The sequence below is a fragment of the Poecilia mexicana genome, unplaced genomic scaffold, assembly GCF_051168715.1.
Source record: "Poecilia mexicana isolate PSO_F unplaced genomic scaffold, ASM5116871v1 scaffold_13, whole genome shotgun sequence".
Lineage (NCBI taxonomy): Eukaryota > Metazoa > Chordata > Actinopteri > Cyprinodontiformes > Poeciliidae > Poecilia > Poecilia mexicana.
Genome location: NW_028263382.1, coordinates 11,127,938 through 11,153,239, shown reverse-complemented (window position 1 = coordinate 11,153,239; position 25,302 = coordinate 11,127,938). Strand labels below are relative to the sequence as shown.

Here is a 25,302-nt window from a genome sequence, read left to right as displayed (position 1 = left end):
CAGAGCAGCTGCTGAGAAAAGTCTTATTCATTTATTCAGGGGCTAATACAATATCAGAAAAAGACTTTGTCGAACATCATTCACAGATAATGCCAATAATGTTCAGAGATTCAGCTGTAATAACCAGATAAGTCTGAATCCTCTGCAGGGCTTATCAATGACATTGCCAAGGTAATTGCATTTATTAGATACATTCTATAGCTCAGCTGGTTCAATATTTCAGTGCCGGCCTGATCCAAGGACATTTTGTAGTTGAAAGGAGGAGCACAGGATGATTTGTCAGCAGTTTTTTTTTTTTTTCACTTTGTCTCAGGTGCAAATGAACTGAGGGGAAATGGAAACACGCAGGGAGACTTTGTGATTTGTGGAAACATCAGAGATGTAGAGCTTCAAAGGCCCAAACTGTGGATGTGAACTGAAACTTCTGTCAATGCAGCGATACCAGTGCTGGATTTATAACAAAGGAAAGAAATGCCAATAAAAACCAGAACACCATGAGAAATGGACTCCAGCGTCCACGTTCGACGGGCTGAGACCTTTTTCTCACCGTCTGAAGATAAATCAGACCAAGCCTCTCTTGTTTTAAGTCAGTTACTATTACAAAAAGGATTTCCGTTTGCTAAATGCAATAATGAGAGAAACAGTGCGTCAGAGTTATTTATTTATTTGATGGTTTTCAAATCGGAAGTTTACCTAATTGTCCTCAGTATTTGGTAACCCTACCCTACTTGATGTGTTATTTTGATGCATTATTAAAGTTCCAGTGACAAAATGTCCTCATCCCAACATGATATAATGAAGGTGTAATTGAAACAAATAGCTAAAAATCATATTTCAAGATAATCACCCAATGAAATTATCACTATGACAACATTACCCTGACATTTCATCTCGAGATGTCTCATTGTAATTAGGTAATCAGCTCCTTTCTAGATAATTTCTCACAACCATAAAAAAAAATAAAAAATAAAAAAATCCTAAACTCATGCAAAGATCGGGTGAGAAAATTGGCAAACTTATGGGGCTTTTAATGCTTTACTCCAAACACAGTCAAATAAGAAATGCACCAAACCACGTTAAGGATTTGAGCTGTTAAAATGACTGAGATGTTTGGAAATGTTGTCCTAAAAAAGTCTAACTAAGTTTCTCTCTTAAACTGAGAGCATCTGCAGCTGGCTAAATTTTTGTCACAGTGGGGGAAGAGGAGTAGACTGAAGGGTTGTGGACATTCTTTGAGCCATTTCCTCCCCCCGCCACCTCCAAAAAAAAAAAAAAAATCTTCCTGAGTGCTGACTTCACAAATGGGGATTTATCCTGCTCTCTTTCCATGGCTAAGATCGACTCAGAGCTGTTCCAGGTCAGTGTGGCGCTGCAGGCAGTGACAAAAACAGAAACTCGACTGTCTCCGAGACCTAACTTCAGACTAGAATTTCTCACTTTGATATCAGGCAAACATATGTTTGTTTATCTCATGGGGACATTGCTGTAGAAATCTAATGCATAATTTGGATTTTGTAAGCAAACAACAAGAGATTCTACATATATTTGCAACTAGTCTGAACAGCAGCGTAGACGATTCTTTACGTGTTTTTTTAACACGTATGTAAAACTGAATCACAGGGGTTTATTTGACCACTGCTTGCTAGGTGCAAGCTAAATTTTATTTTGCAATTCCAAAGCAGTCGCTGTCAGCCAGACGAAGTTGGCATTACTTCAGAGCTCTTGGAGAAATGGAGCGACTCCAGGCTGTCAGCTCATTTCTTTAACCTCCATCCTCTCTGCCGGTCCAGTTGCAGGGGTGCTTATCATCTCGTTCAGCCGTGAATATGCTGCCCTGAAATTGGCTTGGGGAACAAGGCACCAAAAATAGGAGGTTGGGTGACATTGATAATCTCTGCTAATGACACGTTAGCCGTTGCTTACTCCGGAGGAGAGAGAGGCGCCTTTATCACACGCAGCTGTCTAAAGCTGACAGCGTCTGCCTCACACCATCAGGGCCGCTGCTTTCCGCTGATGAGAGCCACCTGAAATTTTGATGTGGGAGTGCGCCTCATTCTTTTTGCATATCTGTGCTCCCCTGATATAATGTGACCCATTATAACTGTTTAAATCCAGTATGAGAGAGGTAATGACTATTCATGAAGAAATACTTAACTTTAATTTTCCCTTCGCTTTTCCTCCTCCAGGCCTACGTCAGTGCCAAGCATGAAGGGGACAAGGTCATTGTGTTTGATAGGGCAAATGTGCTCTTTATCTTCAACTTCCACCCCAACAAGAGCTTCCAGGACTACAGAGTGGGTGTAGAAGCACCAGGAAAGTATCCTTTTTTTTTTTATTCTGATATGCCACGTCATGTCTACTTTCTTTCCAGACACTGAAATTTCTTTCACACAATCTAAAGTTACTAACAGCAATAATAGCCTTCTTAGCAGAGACGGTGACTCGAGTCTGGGGCTTAGTTGAGTTTCACTTTAGTTGTACAAAGAACATTTCAAACTTGTGCTGAAAAGACCCTAGATGTTAACCCGTGCTCTCAAGATTTGAGGCTCGTCTTCATTTTGCCCTTTAAATCTTCGGGACTTAATTTATACTTGTATTCAGGCACAACAGACTGATGCTCTGAACACTTGAGATTTGCCTTAGATTTGCCCTTTAAATGTTTGAGACTTGACTCGGGCTTGATTTCTGGGACCAGAATCTCATGAACAATCTTTATATTATGCAGTCAAGGTGAGAGTTAGACTGTAGGGGTAAATCATCTGAGTAAATAATTAATGTGTTCATTCTGAGTTACTGTGGAGTAAACATATGACAGGTTGTCATGGTAATGCTTGGTTCTACCTTTTTTTTATTTGTATTTGATCCCACCATTGAGTGAGCATCCGCTTAATGTGAGCTGCAGACTGCAACTCTAACGCAGACGCACAAATTCTCCTGATAAAAGGTGCGTTTGTTTTGTTAATCAGGGATGTTTGTGAAATGTTGCCTTTTATAACCTAATTCATTATGATCTCTTGAATATCTTTCTGTATTCAATAGCTTGGGGTAATTTCTAAACAAAATGAACTTAGCATGCCTTCAACATCTTCTTCTCTCTCTGTTAGGTACTAACAGAGACTTTCCGTTTTTCTCCACTTATTTTGAAAAACTTTCAATTTCTTTTAGAAATTCAGTATTCCCTCTGATTCCCTTATTACATCATGTCTCACTCTCCATTTGATAATCTGTCGGTACACCTTTAGACAGGTTGACTCTTCAGAATTGAAAGAAATGGTTTTAAATACAGACTTAGTAAACAGATTCCTAATCTTGCAAATCCGTGCACTCATAATAAGGAGTGAAAAATCTATTAATTCTATATAATGCACTGTATAGTGGTGGACTCATGTAAACAACATTATTGCAAAAATGTTTTTTTTAAGAACTAAATTGAGTCCTGTCTGTGTCTTCTAGAGGTTTAACAACAACGAGTGTTTACCTTTTTTATTATTATTATTTTAATAAACATTCACATGTGTACTATACCTTGGTAATAATTACAATTTATCAGTAGGGCATATATTATTTTAATGTAATATCTTATAGTTCTATTCCAAATCATTCACAGCAGTTGATAAAGTTTTGCATGTTTAATTGCATGCTCTGAAAATTACAAAGGTTTTGCATATAACTGAACTTAACGATAATAATTTCCATTCCTAAGCTTATAGTGATTCTGTATTTTTGGGCAAAGCGATGACAGACTGCTCATTTTAAAGACTTGAGATCTGAAATGGGTTTGGAAAAAAGTGACTTGTGAATGTCACTGCTATTGACTTACCTCTTTTAATGCATTATATTTGTGACACTTTTTTTTATTTATTTTATTCATTTCCTTCCTGAGAAAATTGCTAACAGTATTTTGCCAAGATAATAAAAGGAGACAGAAAATTGGAAAGCTGCAAATGAACAATCCACACACGGAGAAGTGGACTCCTTAACCTGCTAGAAAATATTATTGTACACCTAAGGAACTCTGTGGCTTAGTGAAAACTGTATGCAAGTCCCCAGATAATGATGCCTCATTATACATATAATATAAATTTAAAGTAATAACCGCATTCCACTTATATCAGCTGCATTGGGAAATGCTACAGAATTGCTAATGTAGCAGCTGATACAGTCTTCACTTCTCTTATTGTCAGCACTCTCCAAGAAATGCTTACACCAACAATGTGTCAATCATCATAGTTTCGTTCCTTACTTGATGCTAAAAGCGGTTATGTGAAGAAGACTGCGAACTCTCCTTTAGTTCTTGGTTTTATGAGGATATAATAAAATGTATCTATTTATATATAGAAAATGCTAACCTAAAGCCAACAAGACCCAACAGATTAACAACTGTCAGTGCATCCAGAAAGATACAGAGAAATGTGGATTTCACGTGCCTTTCTACACTTATAGATATTGTCAGATGTAACCTAAAGAGCGAAACATTTTTATTATGTACTGAGATGTAAGAGAGTTGAACTGATGAAGGTTGTGGTTTTTTCCACTACTATAAACCCTTCTCTATTAAATATTCACAGACCAAACTTCCATGATTTTGATTTATTTTATTTATTTTGTGCTCCTTTCTCAGATTTGCATCAAGCTCCCCTTTAATCTTCACATTCACTCTTGATGATCTTAAGAGCTTGACTTGTCTCTTAATTAAACTCCTACATTTTGACAGGGGGCACAAGACATTTTAGGGTACTAAAAATGTCCCCTGAGAAGACTCTAGGCTGAGAAGTGGATCAGAGCTTTAAGCACTCTGCGGGAGCCCTGTTAAAAATAAACGAGACTTGTAAAGACGCACAGTTTTAATGACTTTCCCACCCCCTCCTTCCCCCATTTCCGAGGTTGGCACTTTGTGTCGTAATTGTTGAGGGGGAATATGAGTTGGTTGTTTATTGCATTGTTGTTATGCTGTTAGAGAGAAATAATATCAGAGCCCACTGATTCAGAAAGACTCTGTTTAGCAACATTGGCTGTCAGGAATTTAATGAGTCCCCCAGTTGTTATTGCAGCAGGCCTAATGATCAGGAATGTGTAGGGGGACAGGAAGCTGACAGATCTGTATTTTTCATCGCGGACATTGCTCCCTTATGAGGCCGACTACATCTCACACCATCAGTTTCCCTGGTGGACAGGAGGCTGTGCTGCTTCTTTGGTTGTGATTAAAATACAGTGATAATGAATGAGAATGCAACCCAAGCTTGTTTTTCTCTGGATGCTGGCAGTTAAAATCTCAATCTAATCTATGATGAGTTAAGACCATGTCGCAAGCGAGAGCATCTCTCCCCCCCCCCCCCTTTCTAACGATGCCATAGCAAAAGCTTCAAAATGCATTTAAATATCAATGAAAACGTAAATGATCTCAAGCAGGCATTTAATACATTTTTTTCTGAAAGTTAGATTAAAGGTAATTAGGTTAGTATCGCTCCGTAAAGCGGAAACACATTAAATGCTGTATATTTATAAGGCTTGGAAACGTTCATGTTTTATTTCTGTCACAACCCCAAACTTGAGTGTTTTATGGCGATTGCATCTAATAGACCAACACGATGCACTGCATTTTGAGGTGGAAGGAAAATGATGCATGTCAGACAAGAAGAGCATTTAATCATAGAAGTTACCAAGAAGTCAGTGGTAACATTGGATGAGTTCTAGAGATCCATCGTTGTGCAATGTTGTTTATGTGGTCATTGCTGGTAGAATCCTAAAAGAAGTCCCATAGAGGATGCAGCAAAAATGCAATTTGGGAACTATCTACAATTGCAGCAAAAAATAGTTCTACCAAGGAATGAAGACAAACGCTTTCCACACTTATTATATTTTTTATTTATTAAAAAACAGAGAGGCAAAAAAAGTCCTGTATTTATTTCCTCCATAACATAATTATATACTTTCTGTTGCTCTATTGGATAAAATGCCCATAAAAAAAAACAAAAAAAAAAACAGTCTGACATTTGTGATTTCATCGTAACAAAACTAAACTTCAAGGGATGTACATAGTTTTGCTAGGCATTGGTTGATACTTTGTAAGTTTGTTTGATGTGGGATAATTGTACTTTTTGCTTCGTGTTATTAGCTCGATGTCGAGAGGGTGAATTTTGGGCAAAGCGCTAATAGCCGAGCTGCAGAGTGTCTCTAACATCGTTTTTGAGGATTTATTTTCATTTAGATAGAACCACATATTTTCCTCCTGGTGCTTCTTTTGATGTTTAAGGAGAGGTCTCAGACACTGGGTGTGAGTTGAGAGGAAATGCAAATAAATGTGAGGGCAAAGCTCCGGCTGTCATTATACAGAGAGGCGGTAAACACATAAAGGCAAATGTGCTGTGTGTGTGAGCAAGGTAAATGCGCTGCGTGTATGAGGAGATGCAGATCCTCCGATGGGAATGTGTGCAGAGGATCCAATTAGGGGAGAAGACAGATGAAAGTGCCACTCAGAGGCAGTGGAGGTAAACAAGACAAGCTCAAAGAGTCCAAAAGTGCTTTTTCATTACACTCAGCTGTCGTATACTTAAACTTTCTTCTACCTGTGTGAGGGTCAGGATGTCGCAGTGGAGCTCTGCTCTGCAGCCATATCTGGAACTAATGGCTAAATGAAGCTGACCATGCTGTGTGCCGCTGAAAATTGATCCACCAAGGAATAATGTTTCCTTTGGCAATGTAGCAAGTATTGTACAATAACCGAGTGTCCCTCCGGAGTAAAAAAAGAAAAGAAAAACACATCACTGATGTTCTTTTTGTTGCTTTCTGTCACATGTTGGATGCTGCCTGCTTTTTAAGTCAGGTCTCCAGGTGTTATTTCTCACCTGTGGAGCTTCTGCAGTTAATTATTCAGCTACGTTAAGTATGGTGTCGCCAAGCGGAGAGTTGTTTATGTGTACAAGAACTTTTTGGTTAAAAAGTGCAAGTTGCCTGGTAAAAATAAGGGGAAAAAGCTTGCAATGCATTCATCCTATAATGCAGTTACGTAATCATCTGTTATTTTTTTTTATCTAAACACAGTCTTTAATTTGGGAAAGGTGCAGAGTGGAAAAAAATCCCTTGCAAAGAAACTTTTTTTTTTCTCATCATGGTTGACAGTCGTATAAATGTAGCAAAACTTTTTTTAAAAAAAGGCCATTTTTCTAATTTGAGTTGCTGAGATGGTGTAGAAACCTTTAAAACAGAAAAGTGTAGCTTACTTGATATGGTGTGACACAGGATCATTTTTCTGAGCAGCTTCTCAAAACTAGAAAAGGAGTAGAATATCGTCTCTGAGACAGCAATAATTTAAAAAGTTCACAACAACTAGAACTGCAAAGAACTAAAACAAGCTGGGAAGCGTGGGCATCCTGTATACAGAGGCCATTACTCGTCGATGCGTCCGTCCAGAGATAAAATCCCAAACCACAAAGTTTTTCTTCGTGTTTTGCCCGCCCTTTTTTCTCTGCCCCTGTTTTGAGTGGAGGAGAAAACTGCAAATAAAACCCAGTACCAAAAATGAGACGATAAAACAAAAACTAATTAAGAAAAGCTAAATAAGAACTGAAGTTTATGTTGCTGCAGTGCACAGTGGAGAGGATATAAGGAAGGTAAATACATATCCCAAGTTCACTTGTAGAGAAATGCAGAAAATTGTTCAGTGTGAGATAATGCCACTGCAATAAAAAAATAATTTATTTAAAGACTTTTTACTTGGGTTGTAATGAGATCTCAAGATATTAAATTGTCACAATATTTCTCATTAAAGTGAAGTCTGTGCTGTCAGCATGACTTTCTCTAATGAAGTAAGTCTAAGCCATTGTTATGGGCCCTGTTTTATCTAAAGTTAAGCCCAAAAGTATTCATAGCTTTGACAGTTTTAGATCTAAAATTATTTTTACTTAACCTAGAAGTTTGATTCTGATAGGATACGAGTCAGGTATGTCTCAAAAAAATAATAATAAAAGGGATTTGACTTTAAAAAAACTATTTAATGATTGCTGACCAACTTGTTTCCTCTGGCATTTTGACAATTTCAGACTCAGAACTATGCTAGAGGGCTTATTCTGAGCCACATTTGACAATCTGTCAAGTATTTACAATATTTACTGATATAAGACATTGCAATGTATGGACTGGTTAAACCTGGATCAGAGTATTCTTCAAGCAATTCCAAGTTCTTTAAGACCCAGTTTGTGTGTGTGTTTTTTTTCCACACTTTCTTTTTGTGTAAAAATGTTTTCTCCAAAATCTCATTTTGTTGTCGTCAACATAATATTGTGTATTTTTAGCTACTGTCATGAGCTGGTAGTGTTGTTGCACACCTCTCTCTTGCACATTTTATGTAATTAAACTACCTTTTGTTAGATCCAGTGAATGTAAGCATAAAAGTAAGTCAAAAACAACAATCAGTCTTTATTCTTTACAAACAAGGTCAGCAAGGCAGTCAAAGCATCATGCAGTCTGCAAAAGAAGGCAAGAAAATGTTGGTCCTTTATAGACAACCTACGCATTATGTCAGGAGATGACTTCCTTCTTTTCAAAAAGGAATCCTATATACATTACAATAATGAAGGTAGAGATAATAAGCATGAAAGTCTGTGACTGCAGAGGTTTCAATGTCAAAGTGCGAGGATTGATCAAAGGGTTTACCGCAATGCATGTCAGGTTGAGATTCTGAGGTGTTATACTCTGAGCTGTAAGGTAAATAGCTCCATTGTCAGGCAAAACTTTAGCATAGGATCGCAACGTCAGGGCTTTCGCCTGATTTATCCAGCTACAAACTTAAAAATGCACATATATCCTTTACCATTGGTGTTAATAAGTGCAGCTGGCTCTGTAGTTATTTTTTTTTTAGTTTAATCGTTTAGGGAATCTTAGATGTAGCAGTTCTGAGCAGAATTAAATGAGCAGAAATTAAAACCCGAAACTCTGTACATTTTGACTTTAAAACAGAAATCACAAGAACGTATCCCTCAGGAGTCGCACATTCAGTGACAGTTTGGCCTCTTTATGCTTTCTGACAGGCTTATCTTTATATGTGTCTGTTTTTATCTTCCTCTGTGATGAAAAGGAGAAAAAAGTTGAGCAAGGCCCCTCAACAAAATGCGTTGCTCATTAAAATGCAGCGGCCGTTAGGTTTTCAGTGGGCTGTCTCCCATCAGTGTCTTTTATTATTTTCTCTCCATCTCATGGTGGACACAATCTTCAGACAGTGGTCTTTATCTGCCTGGTTAGAGTATTTGAAATCCCAGCTGGATTCCGTCATGAAAGCTGTACCTGTAGGGGCAGATTGGTCTTTGATTTACACTGTGCCAATAGGCAGTTGCGATTGTGTCAGGTTATCATTCTCCCTTTCTGTCTGAGCGTTTCCTGGGCTGCCGTGCAGAATAATTCAACTGTAGATGTGGTGTCACTTACTCACTAGAATTTTGATCAAAGTAAGCACTACAGTGTATAGACAATATTTCCAAAAATGATCAGCTTTTGGATGAGGTAAGTAAAGGAAAAAATATTCAGTCTTTTTTTTTTGCTAAGCTTTGCTCATAGCAAAGTGCTCCAAGGTATATGAATATGACTCCACACATAATTGTTCCATATGCAAGTTGTAATGCCTAGAGCCTCCATAGGGTGACCATAGAAACGGTTTAAAAGGAAGAAGACGGCATTTGATTTGTTTGTTGGTGAATGCATTTCTGCAAACCATGCAAGGTCATGTTTCAACTTAGTTTTTTTGTGTTTTAAATGGCATATGTCGTCACAATCTTCCATGTTTTTCAAGCTGGTAGCTGTATTCTTTTTTTCATGACCGAAATTGAAAAAAAAAGCATAAAAAAGCTTGAAAGAAAAAAAGAATAAAAGTCAGTTGAGGTGGAAGCTGCATGTTTCCATACGGTGATATCATTGAATTAAGACACCAAGCATAACATGTTGTTCACCCAAGACATTATTGATGGGAAAGTTTCCAGTTCGACTTCACAAATTGAAAATGCCTTCATTGCTAGTCCGGTGAGGAGGAAGAAAAATGTTATGCAGAGGAGTAGCTTGGAATCCTAACATAGCCACATTAAAACTAGAACTCTGTCCACAGCTGGTTTCTCTACAACAGTTTGTTACGGACTCTTGCCTGATTAACTTTACCCACAGTTGTCTCCTTGTTCTGGCTGCTCACTTCCTGCTTATGCTATTGTCATTACATTGGCATAGCATGTTTGTATTCTCTCCTTCAGATTTGTGTTGTTCTTTCCCTCAGAACCAGGATTGTGTCTTTATTCAACGGCAAAAGGTGTGTCCAGTGGAGAGTGTCTTTAGTCTGTTGTTGGATAATGATTCCGTTCACCCATTTCATTTCACAAAGCTAAACAACCTTCCTTAAATGATCTTTGTAACAAAATTGCTTACCGCATCATTTTCCTACATTGTCATTCAGTGACCACACATCCGTTAAACATTTTACTGTTACAAAATGTGCAACAAAAAGAATCTTCATCTGGTTAGGATGGGCTTCCAGATGGCGTTGTTTCAAATTAAATATCATCATCCATATATGAAACAGCATGTGTGATTTTTGAAAGTCTGATTTTGGTTGTGAAAGTTTAAATTTAAAATGATCAGAATTATTTAAAAGCGGTTGAAATTTATTTGATTGTGTTTTAATTATTCTACTTTCAAGTTGTTTTTTAAGGGTGTCTGGCTCTAAATTATAATAATATCTGGCCTTTAAGTCTACATCCTCAAATATTCAGATTTCCTTAAGATATATTTTTTTGAACCCAGCTTGAATCAAACTGGCACAGTATTTGAAGTTTAAAAGCATAATTATATGGAATGCTGTGCCTTGTTAAATAGAGATATGAGAAAAAATTCAGATGGGACAGTATTTTATTTGTGGACATGAAAGTGTATTTTACAAGACCAAAAAATAAAAAATAGAAAAGAAAAGCTACAGCTAGCTGAATCTAAAGGATTTAATTGACAAGTTAGTGTAGCAGAAAGCCTCAGGTACTGCTATAATGTAGCTGAACTTTTGTTTGGCCTTGGTGGAGGTGGTTGTGCTTTTTCTGGCTGTTTTCATCATTATATAACCTGCCTTTTACAAGCTGTGGAAAATAATGGAGCTTTGTTAAATTAGTTATCAGAATCTGAAAACGGTTTAATATTGTTAATGCTTAATGTTAGTTTTACATACTCAGCATTTTTAATGTCTTTTCAACTTTAAAATACGTTAGGCTTTTGTTTTAGAAGCGTAATTTCACCATAAAAAATAAAGACCCTATTTTTAAATTTCACATGTATTGTCTTAAGGGTCTCTGAGAACTTTTAATGAAGCAATTTTTAAAATATTTCTTTGTGGAGGTATAAATATGATTTGACACAGCCACCCCTAAGTATGGACGATATGTGCACATGTATTTGAGGTAAGGCAGGCGCATGCTGAATTGTATAAGTTAAAAGTAAAGCCATGAGAAAATAGCTTCTTTTTAAAACTTATTCATATCTACAATCTGCTCTCCTCACAAACATACATGTGTGCAGGCTTGCTAAACGCCACTGGGATTTTAACAGGAAGTTTGTCATTTATCAGATTGGTAAAATTGGTTACATGATATTTAATACATCTTGATGTGGTAAGAATTCACCAAAAGGTGCATAGATAAAATGCCACCTCACCATTCTGTTTATCTCTGGAGAGTATTTGTGAGCAAAGGTGTTAATGTGGAGAATTCCTTTTTCTTATTTTTGAATAACTTGGATTGTAACAATTTTTTTATGTGCAGGTTTTTCTCCATTTTTGTTTCATCAGACAAGAGCTAGGTGTGGTGGCTCAGAGATCTCAGGTCAAATACAATAGCCCCAACACAAATGAAATACCTTCAACGGAAATACAAATGCTACAGTGGAAATGACGTAACCTGCAGCAGAAGTGACGGTGCTTTATTTTTTAATTATTTTTCTTTATTTGGGTTTGTCAACTCAATACATTCACTTGAAGGTTGAATTCTTCCCTTGTCGCTTAAAATCTCATTTAATCATTTTGTTAAATCTACTTTGATTCCAAGCAACTTAGATACCTGCTTTATTTCTAGCAATTTCTTAGCCCTTCTTTAAAGTCAGTCACTGTAGAAGATTGATTTATTTTACATTATTATATGTCTCTTCTTTTTTTATTCCTTGATAAAAATTAACTCTAGCATTTGTTCCTCTATTATGTAACTTAAATCAGAACGTGTGGTGACATTGACAAAAAAAAAAAGACATGGCATTTATAACACTTTAAAGGCCATGCACATTCTTTAGATGTGTGCACAGAGCTCACTTAACTCTTGTTTACCCATGGTGGCATGCTATTACCTCCATAGAGGTAGAAAAAAGCAACAATGAGCTTACGGAGAAACTGAGTGGCGGCTGGGGCTGAAATTGTGGTCATGGCATGATTGTTTTCAGGTCATCAATGACTCTAATCTTCAAGCTTTTGGTCTGCCGTCTTCTTTCTAGTCATTGGGTAAAACTGATTGTGTTCTTTAATCTTCCTCTTTATTCACAAAGGCTGTATTGATCACAGAGTCTCCCAGCTGAACTGCAAGCTGTCTCTGCAGCCGTCTGTAGCTACTAACAAAGACGTAATCGCTCAAACACTTCCAACTACCAATTTGTGCTGGTTCTCACTTCCTTGCAGAAGAGTTTGATAGGGAACTCTAAATTACTGTAACTGTGCCTCATTCCCAGGACTTTCTGTGTAACACACACACACACATAGACACTAGTTAGCCTCAATATTAAAACTACTCACAGCTAGAGAGAATAACATTGATTATTTCATTAAAGTAGTCCATGTCAAGGGGTGGGATATATTTTGCAGTGACTGAAAACTCACTCAGTTTTTTGAATTTGATGTGCTGAAAGCATGGAAAATAGTCTAGAGTAAAAATGAATGACTTTAACAGGGGCCTGATCGAGATTGCTTGACTAGTGAATGAGCACAACTCCAAAGGAGGAAGAACCTGGGAAATGTGTCCAAATGCAGTGGTTAGGTCCTGCAAAAAACTGGAGAGATCCAATGATGGGGACATGTGCACCCAGTGCTTTTAAGAGCAAGCACTTACCTGTGTAGTAGTCACAGAAGAGCTGCTGTGCTGATTTTTTAATGTAATAATGCAGAAAGGGAAAAAAAATTGTATCAGAACACTGAGAATCAGCCTGGCTCCTTTATTCCAGTTCTTCCCATTACACCAAAGCAAGTTTGGAAAGGGAAACAGTTTAAGGTGTTGATTTACGGTCAAAATTCCCAGATCTCAGCCATGGCACAGTAGCTACAGTGCCGAGTTTGACTCCCATCCTTGGTGATGCGCCGCATGTCTTTACCCCCTTCTCTCTGCACCGCTTCCTGTCAGATTATTATCGAACAAAGGCCACTTATGCCAAAAAAATTCTTAATTTAAAAAAAAAAAAGAGGCTCATTTCAAGGCATCACATTGTAAAGTCAAATTTTCTTTTAATACAAACCTAATATTTACAACTTAAGGCAATATAATTATTTGATTGTGCTATAAAATGGCACTATGTGCCTGATAAATGCATAATATGCATAATATTAATTAGGCAACAACTTTTGGTTGGATTATTTGGAAACGGAAAATGTATAAAATGTCCAACCAGTAATCATCCTTCTCAAGCTCAATATAACATTCTGCTTTGTGTAGTAAGGGCAATCATCAGAAAGGACTCATCACACCGCAAATACATGAGAAGAGTTGTTTAATTATCTGAAGACATTTAAGACCAGTCACCAACGACATCCTACATTACATAGACTGAAATCCTGGAGTCCCCTGCAGTATGAGGCACATGTTCAGACTCGTCTGTACAAGTTTGCTGTTAAACATTGAAATAATTCATAGGAGGGCATAAAGAAAGTGCTGGTGTCAGATGACACAAAATTGAGCTCTTTGACATAAAGTCGATGCATTGTGTCCGAAGGAAGATGAATGCAATGAACACCATCCACAGTTAAGCTCAGAGTGGGAAGCAGTGTGCTTTGGGACTCTCTGATGACTTCACCTCATTAAAAAGGCCCGATACTCTAAAACAGAGAACGTTTTTTCTCTCAGCCAAAACAATAATGGGTCTTTAAGTAATAAAATGTCCCAAACTTTACCACAAAGGAGTGGCTAATGAAAAAGTCTACCAGTGTAACAGCGTGACCTCATGAGTCTTGTGATTCCAGTCTTACAGAAAAGCTGTGGAAGGACCTGAAGCTTTGACTCACATACCACCACTCGAAGGATTTCTTTGAGTTTCTGCAAAGAGGATTGGTCCATAATTTGTCTGGAGAATGCAGTTTGGTGACCAGCAAAGCAAGTTGCTTTACCAGTTAAGACATGGTATTGTGGATTTTGGATTTCACTCAGAGACGCCTCCCCCTCAGGAGGCAGTTCTGCTCTGGGGGTTTCTGAGTTTCTGGCTTGGCCTGTGTTAACGGGGCTGTGAGGGTAGGGGGGTTAGAGGGCTGCTGCTCCTGTGTTTCACTGCCGACCTGCCTCAGTGGGGTGTGCAACTTCTCTGTGGGGGGGTGTGGTGCCTGCAGTGCTCGGTAGCCGAGGCTACCTGCCCCTCTCTGCTCTTTGGCGCTGAGTGCTGCGAGGTTAAGGGTCATACGCAGTTCATATTTTATTCACAGAATCTGTCTACTTTGATTTCAGATGCTACCCTGATTTTCTAAAGTCAATAAAGCAGTTAGGAAGCCATTGCTTTCTTCTTCTAAACTGCCCTGGCATATTCAGGCAACTTGCTTATCCATCTGGTACGTCTGATATGCTGCATCAGAACATGTGGGGGGGTAAAAGTACTTTTCACATCTCTCCTGTATAATTGTTAGTTTAATTCCTTATAGACAATTGTAAATGACTTGCTCTCTGCATCTTAAATAGTTTTTGCATTTTATTGCAAGGGAAGACTATTTCTGGATGAAAAATTTTCCTGTTGCAAAGTTTCTAGGTAATGTGTGGATTTCAGATTTTTTAAGTCTCACTTTATGCTCACTTTGGGTTTTTAGTCTCCTATGCATTTTCTCTGACATTATACCAATCCTTTAACTGATGCTTACACCCATTCTTTTCCTCAAGACAGAAGATGTGTACTACTCTTATGTCAAGCATCCTTGTGTTAGTTTCCTGAAAATGTCCTTGGAAAATAGCTCTCCCAGCTAGGTCGCATGAGCCAGCTGAAGGACAGAACTGGGCTCTCTTATGAAAGGTGGATACGTCCCGGAGCCTCAGCATATGGCATGATTTACATATTTCATGGTGTGTCTTTCTATTGTGGTCCCTTATTCAGAATACACACAATTCATGGGAGCCTCATAATGGGAGCTGCCATCGGCCTGCTCTTCAGTATCTCTGCATCCTCATTCAGATGCTCAGAGGAGAGACAGTACAGGGGGAAAAAGTGACAGTACGTGGGATTGCCTTCCTCCCCCTTCCTCACATACACTACATAAAGCTTCTCCACACCTGATCAAAGGCATCACATTTTCTCTTGATTATTCAACTGTCTTATACCTGCAAACCTTCACGGCTCTTTAGCCTCTCCCTGACACAAGAGAGCAGATAATGAATAAAATGTCAAATATAAATCTCATCATGTATAATTAACAGAACACATTTCATTTGACGTACAGTTAAGACAGCGTTCCTGTGGGGATTATAGGGATAGTTGTGGTATTTAGAACTACAAAACTGATACAGTGCTTGTTTGGATTATATCAAACTAAAGCATATGGATGCCTTCAGTTGTCCTTTGAAGTTAGCAGATGCTCGTCTTTCTGTATAAATATTGTTTTAGACGAAGCACTCTTTTTACATGAGTACTAAAAAAATACAGACCCAATGTAAATAGGGAGATGAACCAAAAAGAGTTTCTGTTCTGCCAATAGCTTGATGCTCTTCCACAAACGAGATCAGACTTCTGTTCATCAATGGTCTTTAAACATAATTGATGATGGCTTTAACTGTTAAAGATATACGGCATCTTATTACTCGGTAAATGGAAACGAATAACAATAAACAGAAACACTTTAATTACTTTTATGTATAAAATCTCATTTTAAATCACTCTTTCTGCAGAATACTAACATGGATCTTTGTACTAAACAAAAAACTTTTACTACCCAAAACAAGTATAACATCAATATATATTTAGAAGTTCTAACCAGTGAAGCAGCACTTCTCCAAAGACAAATTTGCAGCTCTCCACTCGGATAAAGCAAATACCTTGGAGATGAGATTAAGCTATTGTTGCCTAGACAATGGCAGGAAGAATGTTTGGAGGAGATGTTTAACCTGTCAAACTTAAAAACCTATTTGTTTAAATTAGCTCAGCCATTTATGATATAAAAAGTGGTCAAATATTCAGCCGGTAATTTAACAGCACCTTGTTGATGGCAGTAAAATCTGCATATGGCTTCCCAGAAACTTGCTAATTAAAGATTAGTGGTGGTGTGCACACAAGTTCTTCAAAATATGTTGCTTGTTGTGTAATTGTTCCATCCTGAAAAAAAGCAGTTCAGATGAGTTCAGTAAAGTCCTAAATTAATTGTATTCATCCTCAGTCTGAGTGTACATAATAATATGGAGGAGTTGGAAGTAATTATGTCCTACACTTTTGTGGGTTTTTTCTAATGTTGTAAAAAAAGAAAGAAAAAAATCAACATCTGTTGCCACTTATTTAAATTTATCATCAAACACTATTTATCCAGCCTATTAGACAAAATTATCTGATTGTATGGTTAAGCATCAACTAATTTATTCAGTTCATGTAAGGCAGCATTAGTGTTTTGGTTTCTCACTGTCACATTTTAGTGCTTTGGGAAGTAGATGAATGCTAATGGATGGGAGGATTTCAGAAAGTATACACCACCTGAGCACTGCTAAACCAAGTCTGCACCGATGATAAAACCTTTCCTTTTTTATCTTCTTTTGTCTTCAAGCTCTTAAGCTAGTTTCCCACCGTTATTGCACCTTAACCCTGATCTTTGTCAGACACAAAATCAAGCTGGATTCAGACGAGGTTCAGTATGGAGGGCACGGACGGCTCGACCACAACACCGATTTCTTCACTGAGCCCCAACCCTTCAACGGACGCTCCAACTCGATGCTGGTAAATATTTCCAACACGATACTTTTGACTCATAAGAGGTCATCGTATTTTTTTTTTTTTTTTTTGTTGAATGTCACTGAGTCCTAGTTTTGGAGCACACTACAATTACAGATTCAGGGCTGTTGTTGAGTCTACTGCCACTTTTCTCCAAACCAATGCTGTATCAACATCATATTCTGCATACTAATTCAAGTATGATTTGGGAGGTTGTTGTATATTCACACTGAAGAAGAGGCAAAATTAAGCAGGCTCAAAAATGTCAGCATGCATACTAAATGAGGACGGAGTGTGCTGTTGATAGACACTATTGTCCCACATTGCAGTAAACAAATGTGGGCTTTTTTTTTTTTTTTTTTTTTTTTTTTTTTGAGGAGTTGGTCACAGCTGAAAAGCATCAAAAGGAATTGTGGGCGTTGATGAGACGACTCTGGAATTGGCCAGAAAAACATTTAATATTATCTAACAAAGTTTGGATAAGCAACTTTTGCTCTCAACTAAACCTTTAGAGAGACAAATTCTTCATAAATATTAGATTTTTAGCAGTACTGTGTCAGAATCTTTGTTTTTTTTCGTTTTTGTTTTCTTATCACTTTCTTTCATTCCTCTTTGTGGGATTAATATTTAATTCTTTATTACGTTTATTACCAATTTGTTTGTTTTTACTCTTGATCCTTAATATATATTAATCTGGAAATGTATACAGAAATCTTTTCCCTCATTCTGTCTACAATAAATATTGCACCAAGCTGAGGTCAGTAACTCCTCCTTCAGGGTGTTTTTGAGACTACAAAACTGAGCTTACTGTTTTATGAAGAGTAATATAGATTAAGATAGCCCAAGAGCCTAAATACCTAACGCCAGGTCGCATTTATTTTGTCTTTGTAAACAACATTGAAAAACATGTCACCTTCAGACAACTGTGTTTTTTTCACTCCATAAGCATGTGCTAATATGAAGTTTTTCTTATTAAATCCCAATACAATACATAGAGTTTTCGAGGGAAAGAATACTGTTGCCAGGCAGTGTACATTTAATTATTTGAAGGGTGTGCAAATTGCTTGATCCTTTGCATTAGTCCCAGTTAACCACATTCATGTATATGATGTAGATCGCCACCATCACCTGCATTTTTTTTTTTTTTTTTGCTTTCGTGTTTTGTATTCCCAGAATGTATCCAAAATGTTAAGGCAACATTTGAAGGAAAAGACACGGGTTTTCTTACTTAAATACACACCATGTTGATGATTTGAGCACTTTTTGTTCATTTTCCATCACTCACAATTTCTGACAAATGTCTTCTCATTCATCAGATGAATACAGAATAATACCACAATATGTACTATATATATATTTATATTTTTTTTTTTTGTGGACTGAAACAATAATAATGTTAATTTATGCAGTGACACTCGGTAAAGTTTGGGCTAAAGCCTAAAGTGTTATGTATAAATATATATACTAACCTGACAGCTTACTGATGCAACTTTTAATGTGATTGATGAATCTCGAGGATTGGAGTGTTTTTAGCTTTTGAGAATAAATTCACAGCAACAATAACGAGCATCGTTTTGAAAGATGTGACTTTAATTGATGACAGCTATCACTGATATCCATCATCTGTTTCCTTTTCTTCTTTTGCTCAATAAATCAGAATAGCTTTAATGAAGGGGTTTATTCTTATGCAGTTGGAGTTTGAATGTGACTGCTGTTGGATGTTGACTGCAGGAAATCTGTCTACATTATCTTGCCTTCTTGGCAGCGTTTTTCGTTTTTCTTCTTCTTCTTGGCAGGAGAGAGGTTGCTTGCTTTTCTTTTCTCAAACATGTATGCCTTCACCCCGCCCTCACTGAGCGGATATGCATCTCTTTAACTATTTTACTCTCACAGTTTTACCGTTGCAAAGTAATTTTGTAAGTGCTGCCAGGAGAAACAAAGTCTGATGAAATAGCTGTCAGCGCATTAATGTTTTCTCCTTTTTTATGTTGAATGTTTGATTTCTCAAATCAGCTTAATTGGCCTGAAATGGGGTTTGTAGTGAGAGAATGTTTTAAAGCCATTCTAATGAGGTTTAAGTGTGCTGGCATGAAAGAGGGCTGCTTTTCTGGCAAAGTGCCACTATCTCCCTGGTCTGGGACTCTCAGCCTAACAACAGCCCCATAATTTACCAGCTTCCTCTCAAGCTTTTAATCTCAGATAAAGAAATGATCAAATGTGGCTACATGCATCAAGGCTAGATCCATCCATCAGGGGGGAAGGGAAGTATTGTATCTAGTCTCTGTTGCATTAGGTTTTGTTTGTGAATATCATATTTGCCTTCTCTGCATTTTCTTTTGCACAAGCTTGGCAGTTACCCTGAAGTTATTGGGCGTCATGGGAATCTGTTATCTGTGGTTCTTTCAGTCTCCCCAGCAAACAATGTGCATTATTCATGGCGTCAGAACTTACCTTTTCATGTGCATGCCTTTTAAACCTGCACGGCACCATGTAGGGATGTAAACTACCTGAGACAACGAGCCGCTGGTCCTCCATCATGAGAACCTCTTCAGGCTCATACGATCAAATAGCATTGGTTCTAAAAATGTAAATTTTTGTCATGTTTGCTCCACTGATGCCCAGATATACTCAGATGGTTACCTGCTTTATGTTTAATCCAGTTTAGATATAATGATGAAGTGATGCTTAGTGTTTTTTTTTTTTTTTACGTTTGCTTTGTTCTTGTGCTTGCTAAATATTTTATGGTTGTGTCTAAATTATTTAAAGAGAAAGTTCAGAATTTGTAAAGTTCTATCAAAAGGTTATAAGCATTTAATATCATGACTGCAGTACACAAGTCTTCTTAAGTATAAATCGATATAGGTTGCTCTTAGATTGAAATCCGGGAGATTGGCTAAAAAAAAAAAAAAAAAGGAAATCGAATACTTTAATCTAAACCATTATGTTTAGAAACATAATAGTGGTTTGTGTGAAAAACTATGTACTCTTGAAATTGGCATTCAAGGCAGATAAACAGTTAATTATGGCATTTTCTGTTTGTACTCTGAAGTTGGATTTACTGATTTCCCAGTCCGAAACACATTCACTCAAGTTTCCACTTGAAATTGAAATTATGACTGGGAGAGTCTGCGCTTACCAGCCCAGAATTCAAAATCCAATATGGCTGCCCCACATGCAGAAACAGGGTGAAAGTTGCAGGTATGCACAAACTCGGAACTAACGCATCACACCCCTTTTGCCAAACATATGCAGCGTTGTTTTAAACATTAGCACATGCACAATGTTTGGATGTGTTGTTCTGTAGCGCAACTTTAAAAAGTAACACCAAAGCAAAACAGAGACAACACACAGCTATCGCTACAGTGCAGGAAGTAAGGTGAACCACACCAAATTTTTATGTCGACATCCATATTTTTTAACCGCAATAAGATATGTAGCCCGCTTCGCACTTAACTGAATTACTCACCGGAAACAATGTCAAGCAGAATGTACATCAATGATAATGGAGAAAAATCTGATAAAGTCCAAATCCAGCTGCCTGGAGCATTTAACCAGCTCAAAATGCCGCACAGCATATCAAATGGCAACGCACTAGTGGTGTGATGAGAAGTTCCTCTGATCAGGAAGGATTTCCCAAAAGCAGCACATTAATGGTGCATTCAAGTAAATCTTATATATTGGATTATCTAAGCGCAAAGCAACTCCTATGTTATTTCAACCTTTTTTATGCTAAGATTTTGCATCAATTTTACCCCGGATTTCAGATGAAGCCGCTAGCTGTTAGTATTTGCTGCATGTAAGATATTAATTGTTGATTTCTTGACAGAGCCGCTGTTAAAGATATCTGAACTGTCCCTTTATATTTGTATCATATTTGACATTGCACCTGCTGGGTTGCCTGTTCATTTGAACTTCACTTGAACCTCTCTGGATCAATACTGAAAGTGTTGCTGTAAATGGGTGGAGGATATAATTCAATATCAGGTGTTGGGCTGTGAACTTCAAACTGCCATGAATTTCTTTTGCAATCTTCAGCCATTCCTGAACACATCATTCCGGAGCTATTTTGTTGACTTTATTTCAAAGGTTCTTCCTTTTTCATGCAGACTCTGATCCGCTATCGTATTAGCTTAGGTTTCATCACTTAATGACACAGTTTCTCCAATCTGTTAACTTTTTTTTTTTTCCTGAGTTTTATTAATTTAAACACAAGTTCTTCAGTCATGTCCCTCCTGGCTAAAATGTGAAGTTTAGTTAGCTAGTCATCTGCTAATTTTGGCACTCGTGCAAATTAATGGGGAGAAAGAGAGGAAGTGAGAGGGAAGGAGCCGACAGGGAGAAAAGGATGGAGGCAAGCGGGGACCTTTTTGCACACGCGGCACCCAGTCTCCTTTAAAGGCGGCTTCATAGAGATTTGACAATAAGAATATAGTCTGGAATAAAGCTACTTTTTCTCCTCCTCTTCACACCTACCGGGTAATGACAAGAATAATCAGACAAAAGCCACTGCGGGGGATGCAGCAAGGTGCCCACATCATCCATGTTTTATTTAACAACTAATGCTTTCAAAGTCTGCTCAAACTTCCTTTCTCCCGCCTTTTTAATGTGTCTGACTGTTCTCAAGCTTCCTCGTTGCAGAGCGGTAATAACCTCGATATCTTCCAAGAACGCATCACACTGCAGCCTGTGAGTGCACATAATTAGATCAAGGAGGCAAAGTCAGTAGTATCCTTGTATCCTGGTAGGCTCTGGAGAACACTATGTAACCCTGACACCCAGTGTTTGCAAATCTGGTCAGGGCTTACTGTAATCTATTTAGGCCTGTCTGTGGGATCCTTTTCTACATTATCAAAGAAATCAATAAAGATAAAACAGATCCAACTCCTCAAAACAAACAAAGGAAAATACCAACATAGATCCTGAAAGAGCTTATAGATTGTACACACAGTGCATTGCAAAACAATCTTTCCACATTTTGCCACATTACAACCTCAAACCGTAATGTTTTATTCAGACTGTTAATGAAAGACAAACATAAACTAGTGCATCATTGTGAACTGATGAGAAAAATATGAATTGGTTTTTAAACTTTGACAAGTAAAATTGTGAGAAAAAAAATGTTTAGTGAATTTAGAGTGAAGTTAATATATAATTGCATATAGATTCATCACACAGAGTGAAATATTTACGGCCTTTATTTGACAGAAGAAATTCTCCAGAAAAACATTTCAGTCAGCAAAATATGGGAGTGACAATTTTCTGACTGAACAAATAAAGACTAGATGTTTTAAATAAGCAAATTAAAACATATATAAAGTTACGTAGATCTCTTAAATATATATATATATATATAAAAAAAACGGATTTGATTTGAAGTCGTGGTTAAAAAGTGCCATTACCATCACCCAGTAAGAAAAAAAATACAGAATATGGTCAAAAGACAGAAAGATTTTGGAAAAGTTTCCAGAAAACATCATTTTGATGTTTTCTTTTTTTTTTTTTTGGAAAATGTCACAAAATAGTTTGAATTGTAGAAACCAGATTGTGTACCCATTAAGAAATTGACCATTGTGCTTTTGCTATGGTCAACCAACATGGATTGCTCTGTTAGCAAGGTGTTTAATATTAAAGGTTTCAAAAGAACCCAGAGGAACTGATAGAGGCCCTTTTCACAGACCTTTTCTGTGACTGAACAAGATGGGGGGAAGTTTGAGGCAGGAAAATGTCCAGACCATTGAACGTGTTTGAATGAGAAACATGCAGTTTTATCAAAGGCCATAAAGACCTCATTGTGAGATGTGTTCAGAATGTAGTGGATGTTTGGGGGTTGTTTTATGGAGTTGAGTTGAATAGCCTTTCATTACTGACATGGCAATTTAGCCTGATTTATAACAGAGAAATCTTAAAGGAAACATCTGAATATCATTTTGAATAAAACTACAACGAAATGGTAGATGTGCATTGGAATAAGGTGGCCATTCAGAGCAGCCATATTTTTTTAAAGCTGCTTGGAGAAGAGATTTCCATTTAAGCCCACCACTGTTTTGTACATTTGTAATTGTTTTCATTCTCTTTTTACTAATGTGTAAAATAGCAGTGTTTTTTTCCATACCTACCTTTAGGCCATTTAGTACCAGATATGACAACTGATACTTTTAACTAATCATTTAGAGTGTACTGTAAGATGCGGTGCCTCACTGGTCCACAGAATATTTGGGAGCTTAGGGTTTTGGGATGTATGTAATTATTGCCAAGTTTCATTCATATTATTGAAGCATGACACACTGATCTTCACTGAGAAGAGAGCCCTGCAGTACATTCAGTATCGTTTGTGAGTCCCTGGGTGAGTCGTTGCTTTGCTCTTGGATTCATTTCGGTAGACCAGCTTCTCCTGGGAAGAGTGATTTCTGATGTTTTCTCCATGAGTATATAATCTACAGTAACTTTATGTAGTTGGGTCGAGTCCCAAAGCTTTAAAAATGACCTTGTGACCCTTATAGCAGTCAATGACATCGTTCTTCACCTGTTTGGGGGGTTTCTTTAAAGTATGGCTTTGTATTTTGCATTATGGTCTTTTGACCTACTCATTTGAGAGATATTTACGATTTAAGCAATTTCCTGAATCCACAACCCTCACGGTAATCAGACCTTGGATGTTTCAAGGGAAATAAATTTTAAAAATGAAGAAAATTTGGGTAATTTCTTATTTAACAAGGAGAACATTAATGTTTTCACAAATTGACAGTTTAGTTTGGATATCTTTTTTTCCCTTTTAATGAATTAAATCATCTATCTGTCATCATATTTTCACTGCACTGCATGTAGCTACAATATAATTTCTACCAGTCCAGCTCAAGATTTTTGTTTTATATTAAAATTTTTGCACATCTGTTAGTTTTATCTATGTGCAAAAGATACTGACATTTAAGGAGTACATAATGCCATCCGTCTATTGTCTATAACCATGTCTTTGTGTGACTTTTGTTAATCGTGGCAGTTTAGATCAGCAGTTTGCCTCATTAAGTGCAATATGTAAAAGGGAATTGTTTTAAATGGATACAGATAAAACTGAGTGAAATGCTCTCATTCTCTTTATCTAGATAAAAATCCGTCAACTTTCTTTGTCTAAGAGAACTGACAGTTTGATCTCCTATGGGGAGCCTTTTATGAGGCTTTTGTACATCAAGGACTACTATTGAACAATTACAGTTTATTAATTTAACTTGACAGAAACTTTTAAATACTCTGAGAATAAAAACTCCCTCAGTGAGGAAATTTTCGGCTATCCTTCTTGGAGTTCGTGTCACATGTACAGTTTTGTTTGAGTGTTCTAATGTCAAAAATGTAATGCTAAGAAAGTGTGAAGAATAATTAGCTGCTCTGAAACCTTTTGATAAACTTTGCATGCATCAAAGGGGGTTGTCTCCTGTGACAGTTTCTCAAAAAGAAATTAATCTGAAATACGAAGGAGAAGGAAAGTGAAGAGAAATGTAGCAGGCTTGTGGCAAATGATCAAAAGCCGTTCATTTCCGTGGCGCAGATCTAAGACCTGACGTTGATGAGGAGGTATGAACTAACAGAATAAAACTGTGACAGCAAGCAAAGGACCTTCTTCGTACTTTTACATACATATATAATATCCAACAGAGCACTGTTAAATCCTCTCACACCTCTTTGCACTGCATCACGAAAGTCTAAATTTTCACACATCAATTACAACCCTAAACAATGCCATGTACAAATGTAGTTTAATGTGATCAACCAACAGAAAGTAGTGCAGAACCGAAAAATGACAATCCATTCCAAAAACTGTCAACAGTGTCATTAATTACTCATCCGTCCTTTATACCAATGTAATCCATTTACTGTTGCTTGTGCCCGTCTTCTGCAGCCAATAGAAAAAAGAGTAACTGTACAGGTCAAGAAGAACATGCAAACTCCAAGTTGATACACTAGAAACTTGCTGCACAAAATCCGTGCTGGCGACATTCAGCAGTCATTTAAAGAAAAACAAATACTCTATTGGCAATATCTGTTTGAAGGGTTATTTTAGTCAGATTGTTTAAATATCCAGATTGGAAAACTTAAGAAAAAGGTCCTTAGTCAGAATGAAAAATTGGAAGGTTGAAGGTTTCACACCAGTTCTCAAAATCC

The 25,302-nt window shown here is 37.3% G+C and overlaps 1 protein-coding gene across 1 annotated transcript in view; it reads left to right on the top strand.

Annotated features, from left to right (window-relative positions):
- Positions 1 to 25,302, top strand: part of gbe1b (glucan (1,4-alpha-), branching enzyme 1b) — a 106,666-nt gene that overhangs the window by 75,260 nt on the left and 6,104 nt on the right. The window contains exons 14-15 of the mRNA XM_088011660.1: positions 2,187 to 2,317; positions 17,037 to 17,154. Coding sequence (XP_087867786.1) covers positions 2,187 to 2,317; positions 17,037 to 17,154 — 249 coding nt within the window. The remainder of the gene's footprint in view (positions 1 to 2,186; positions 2,318 to 17,036; positions 17,155 to 25,302) is intronic.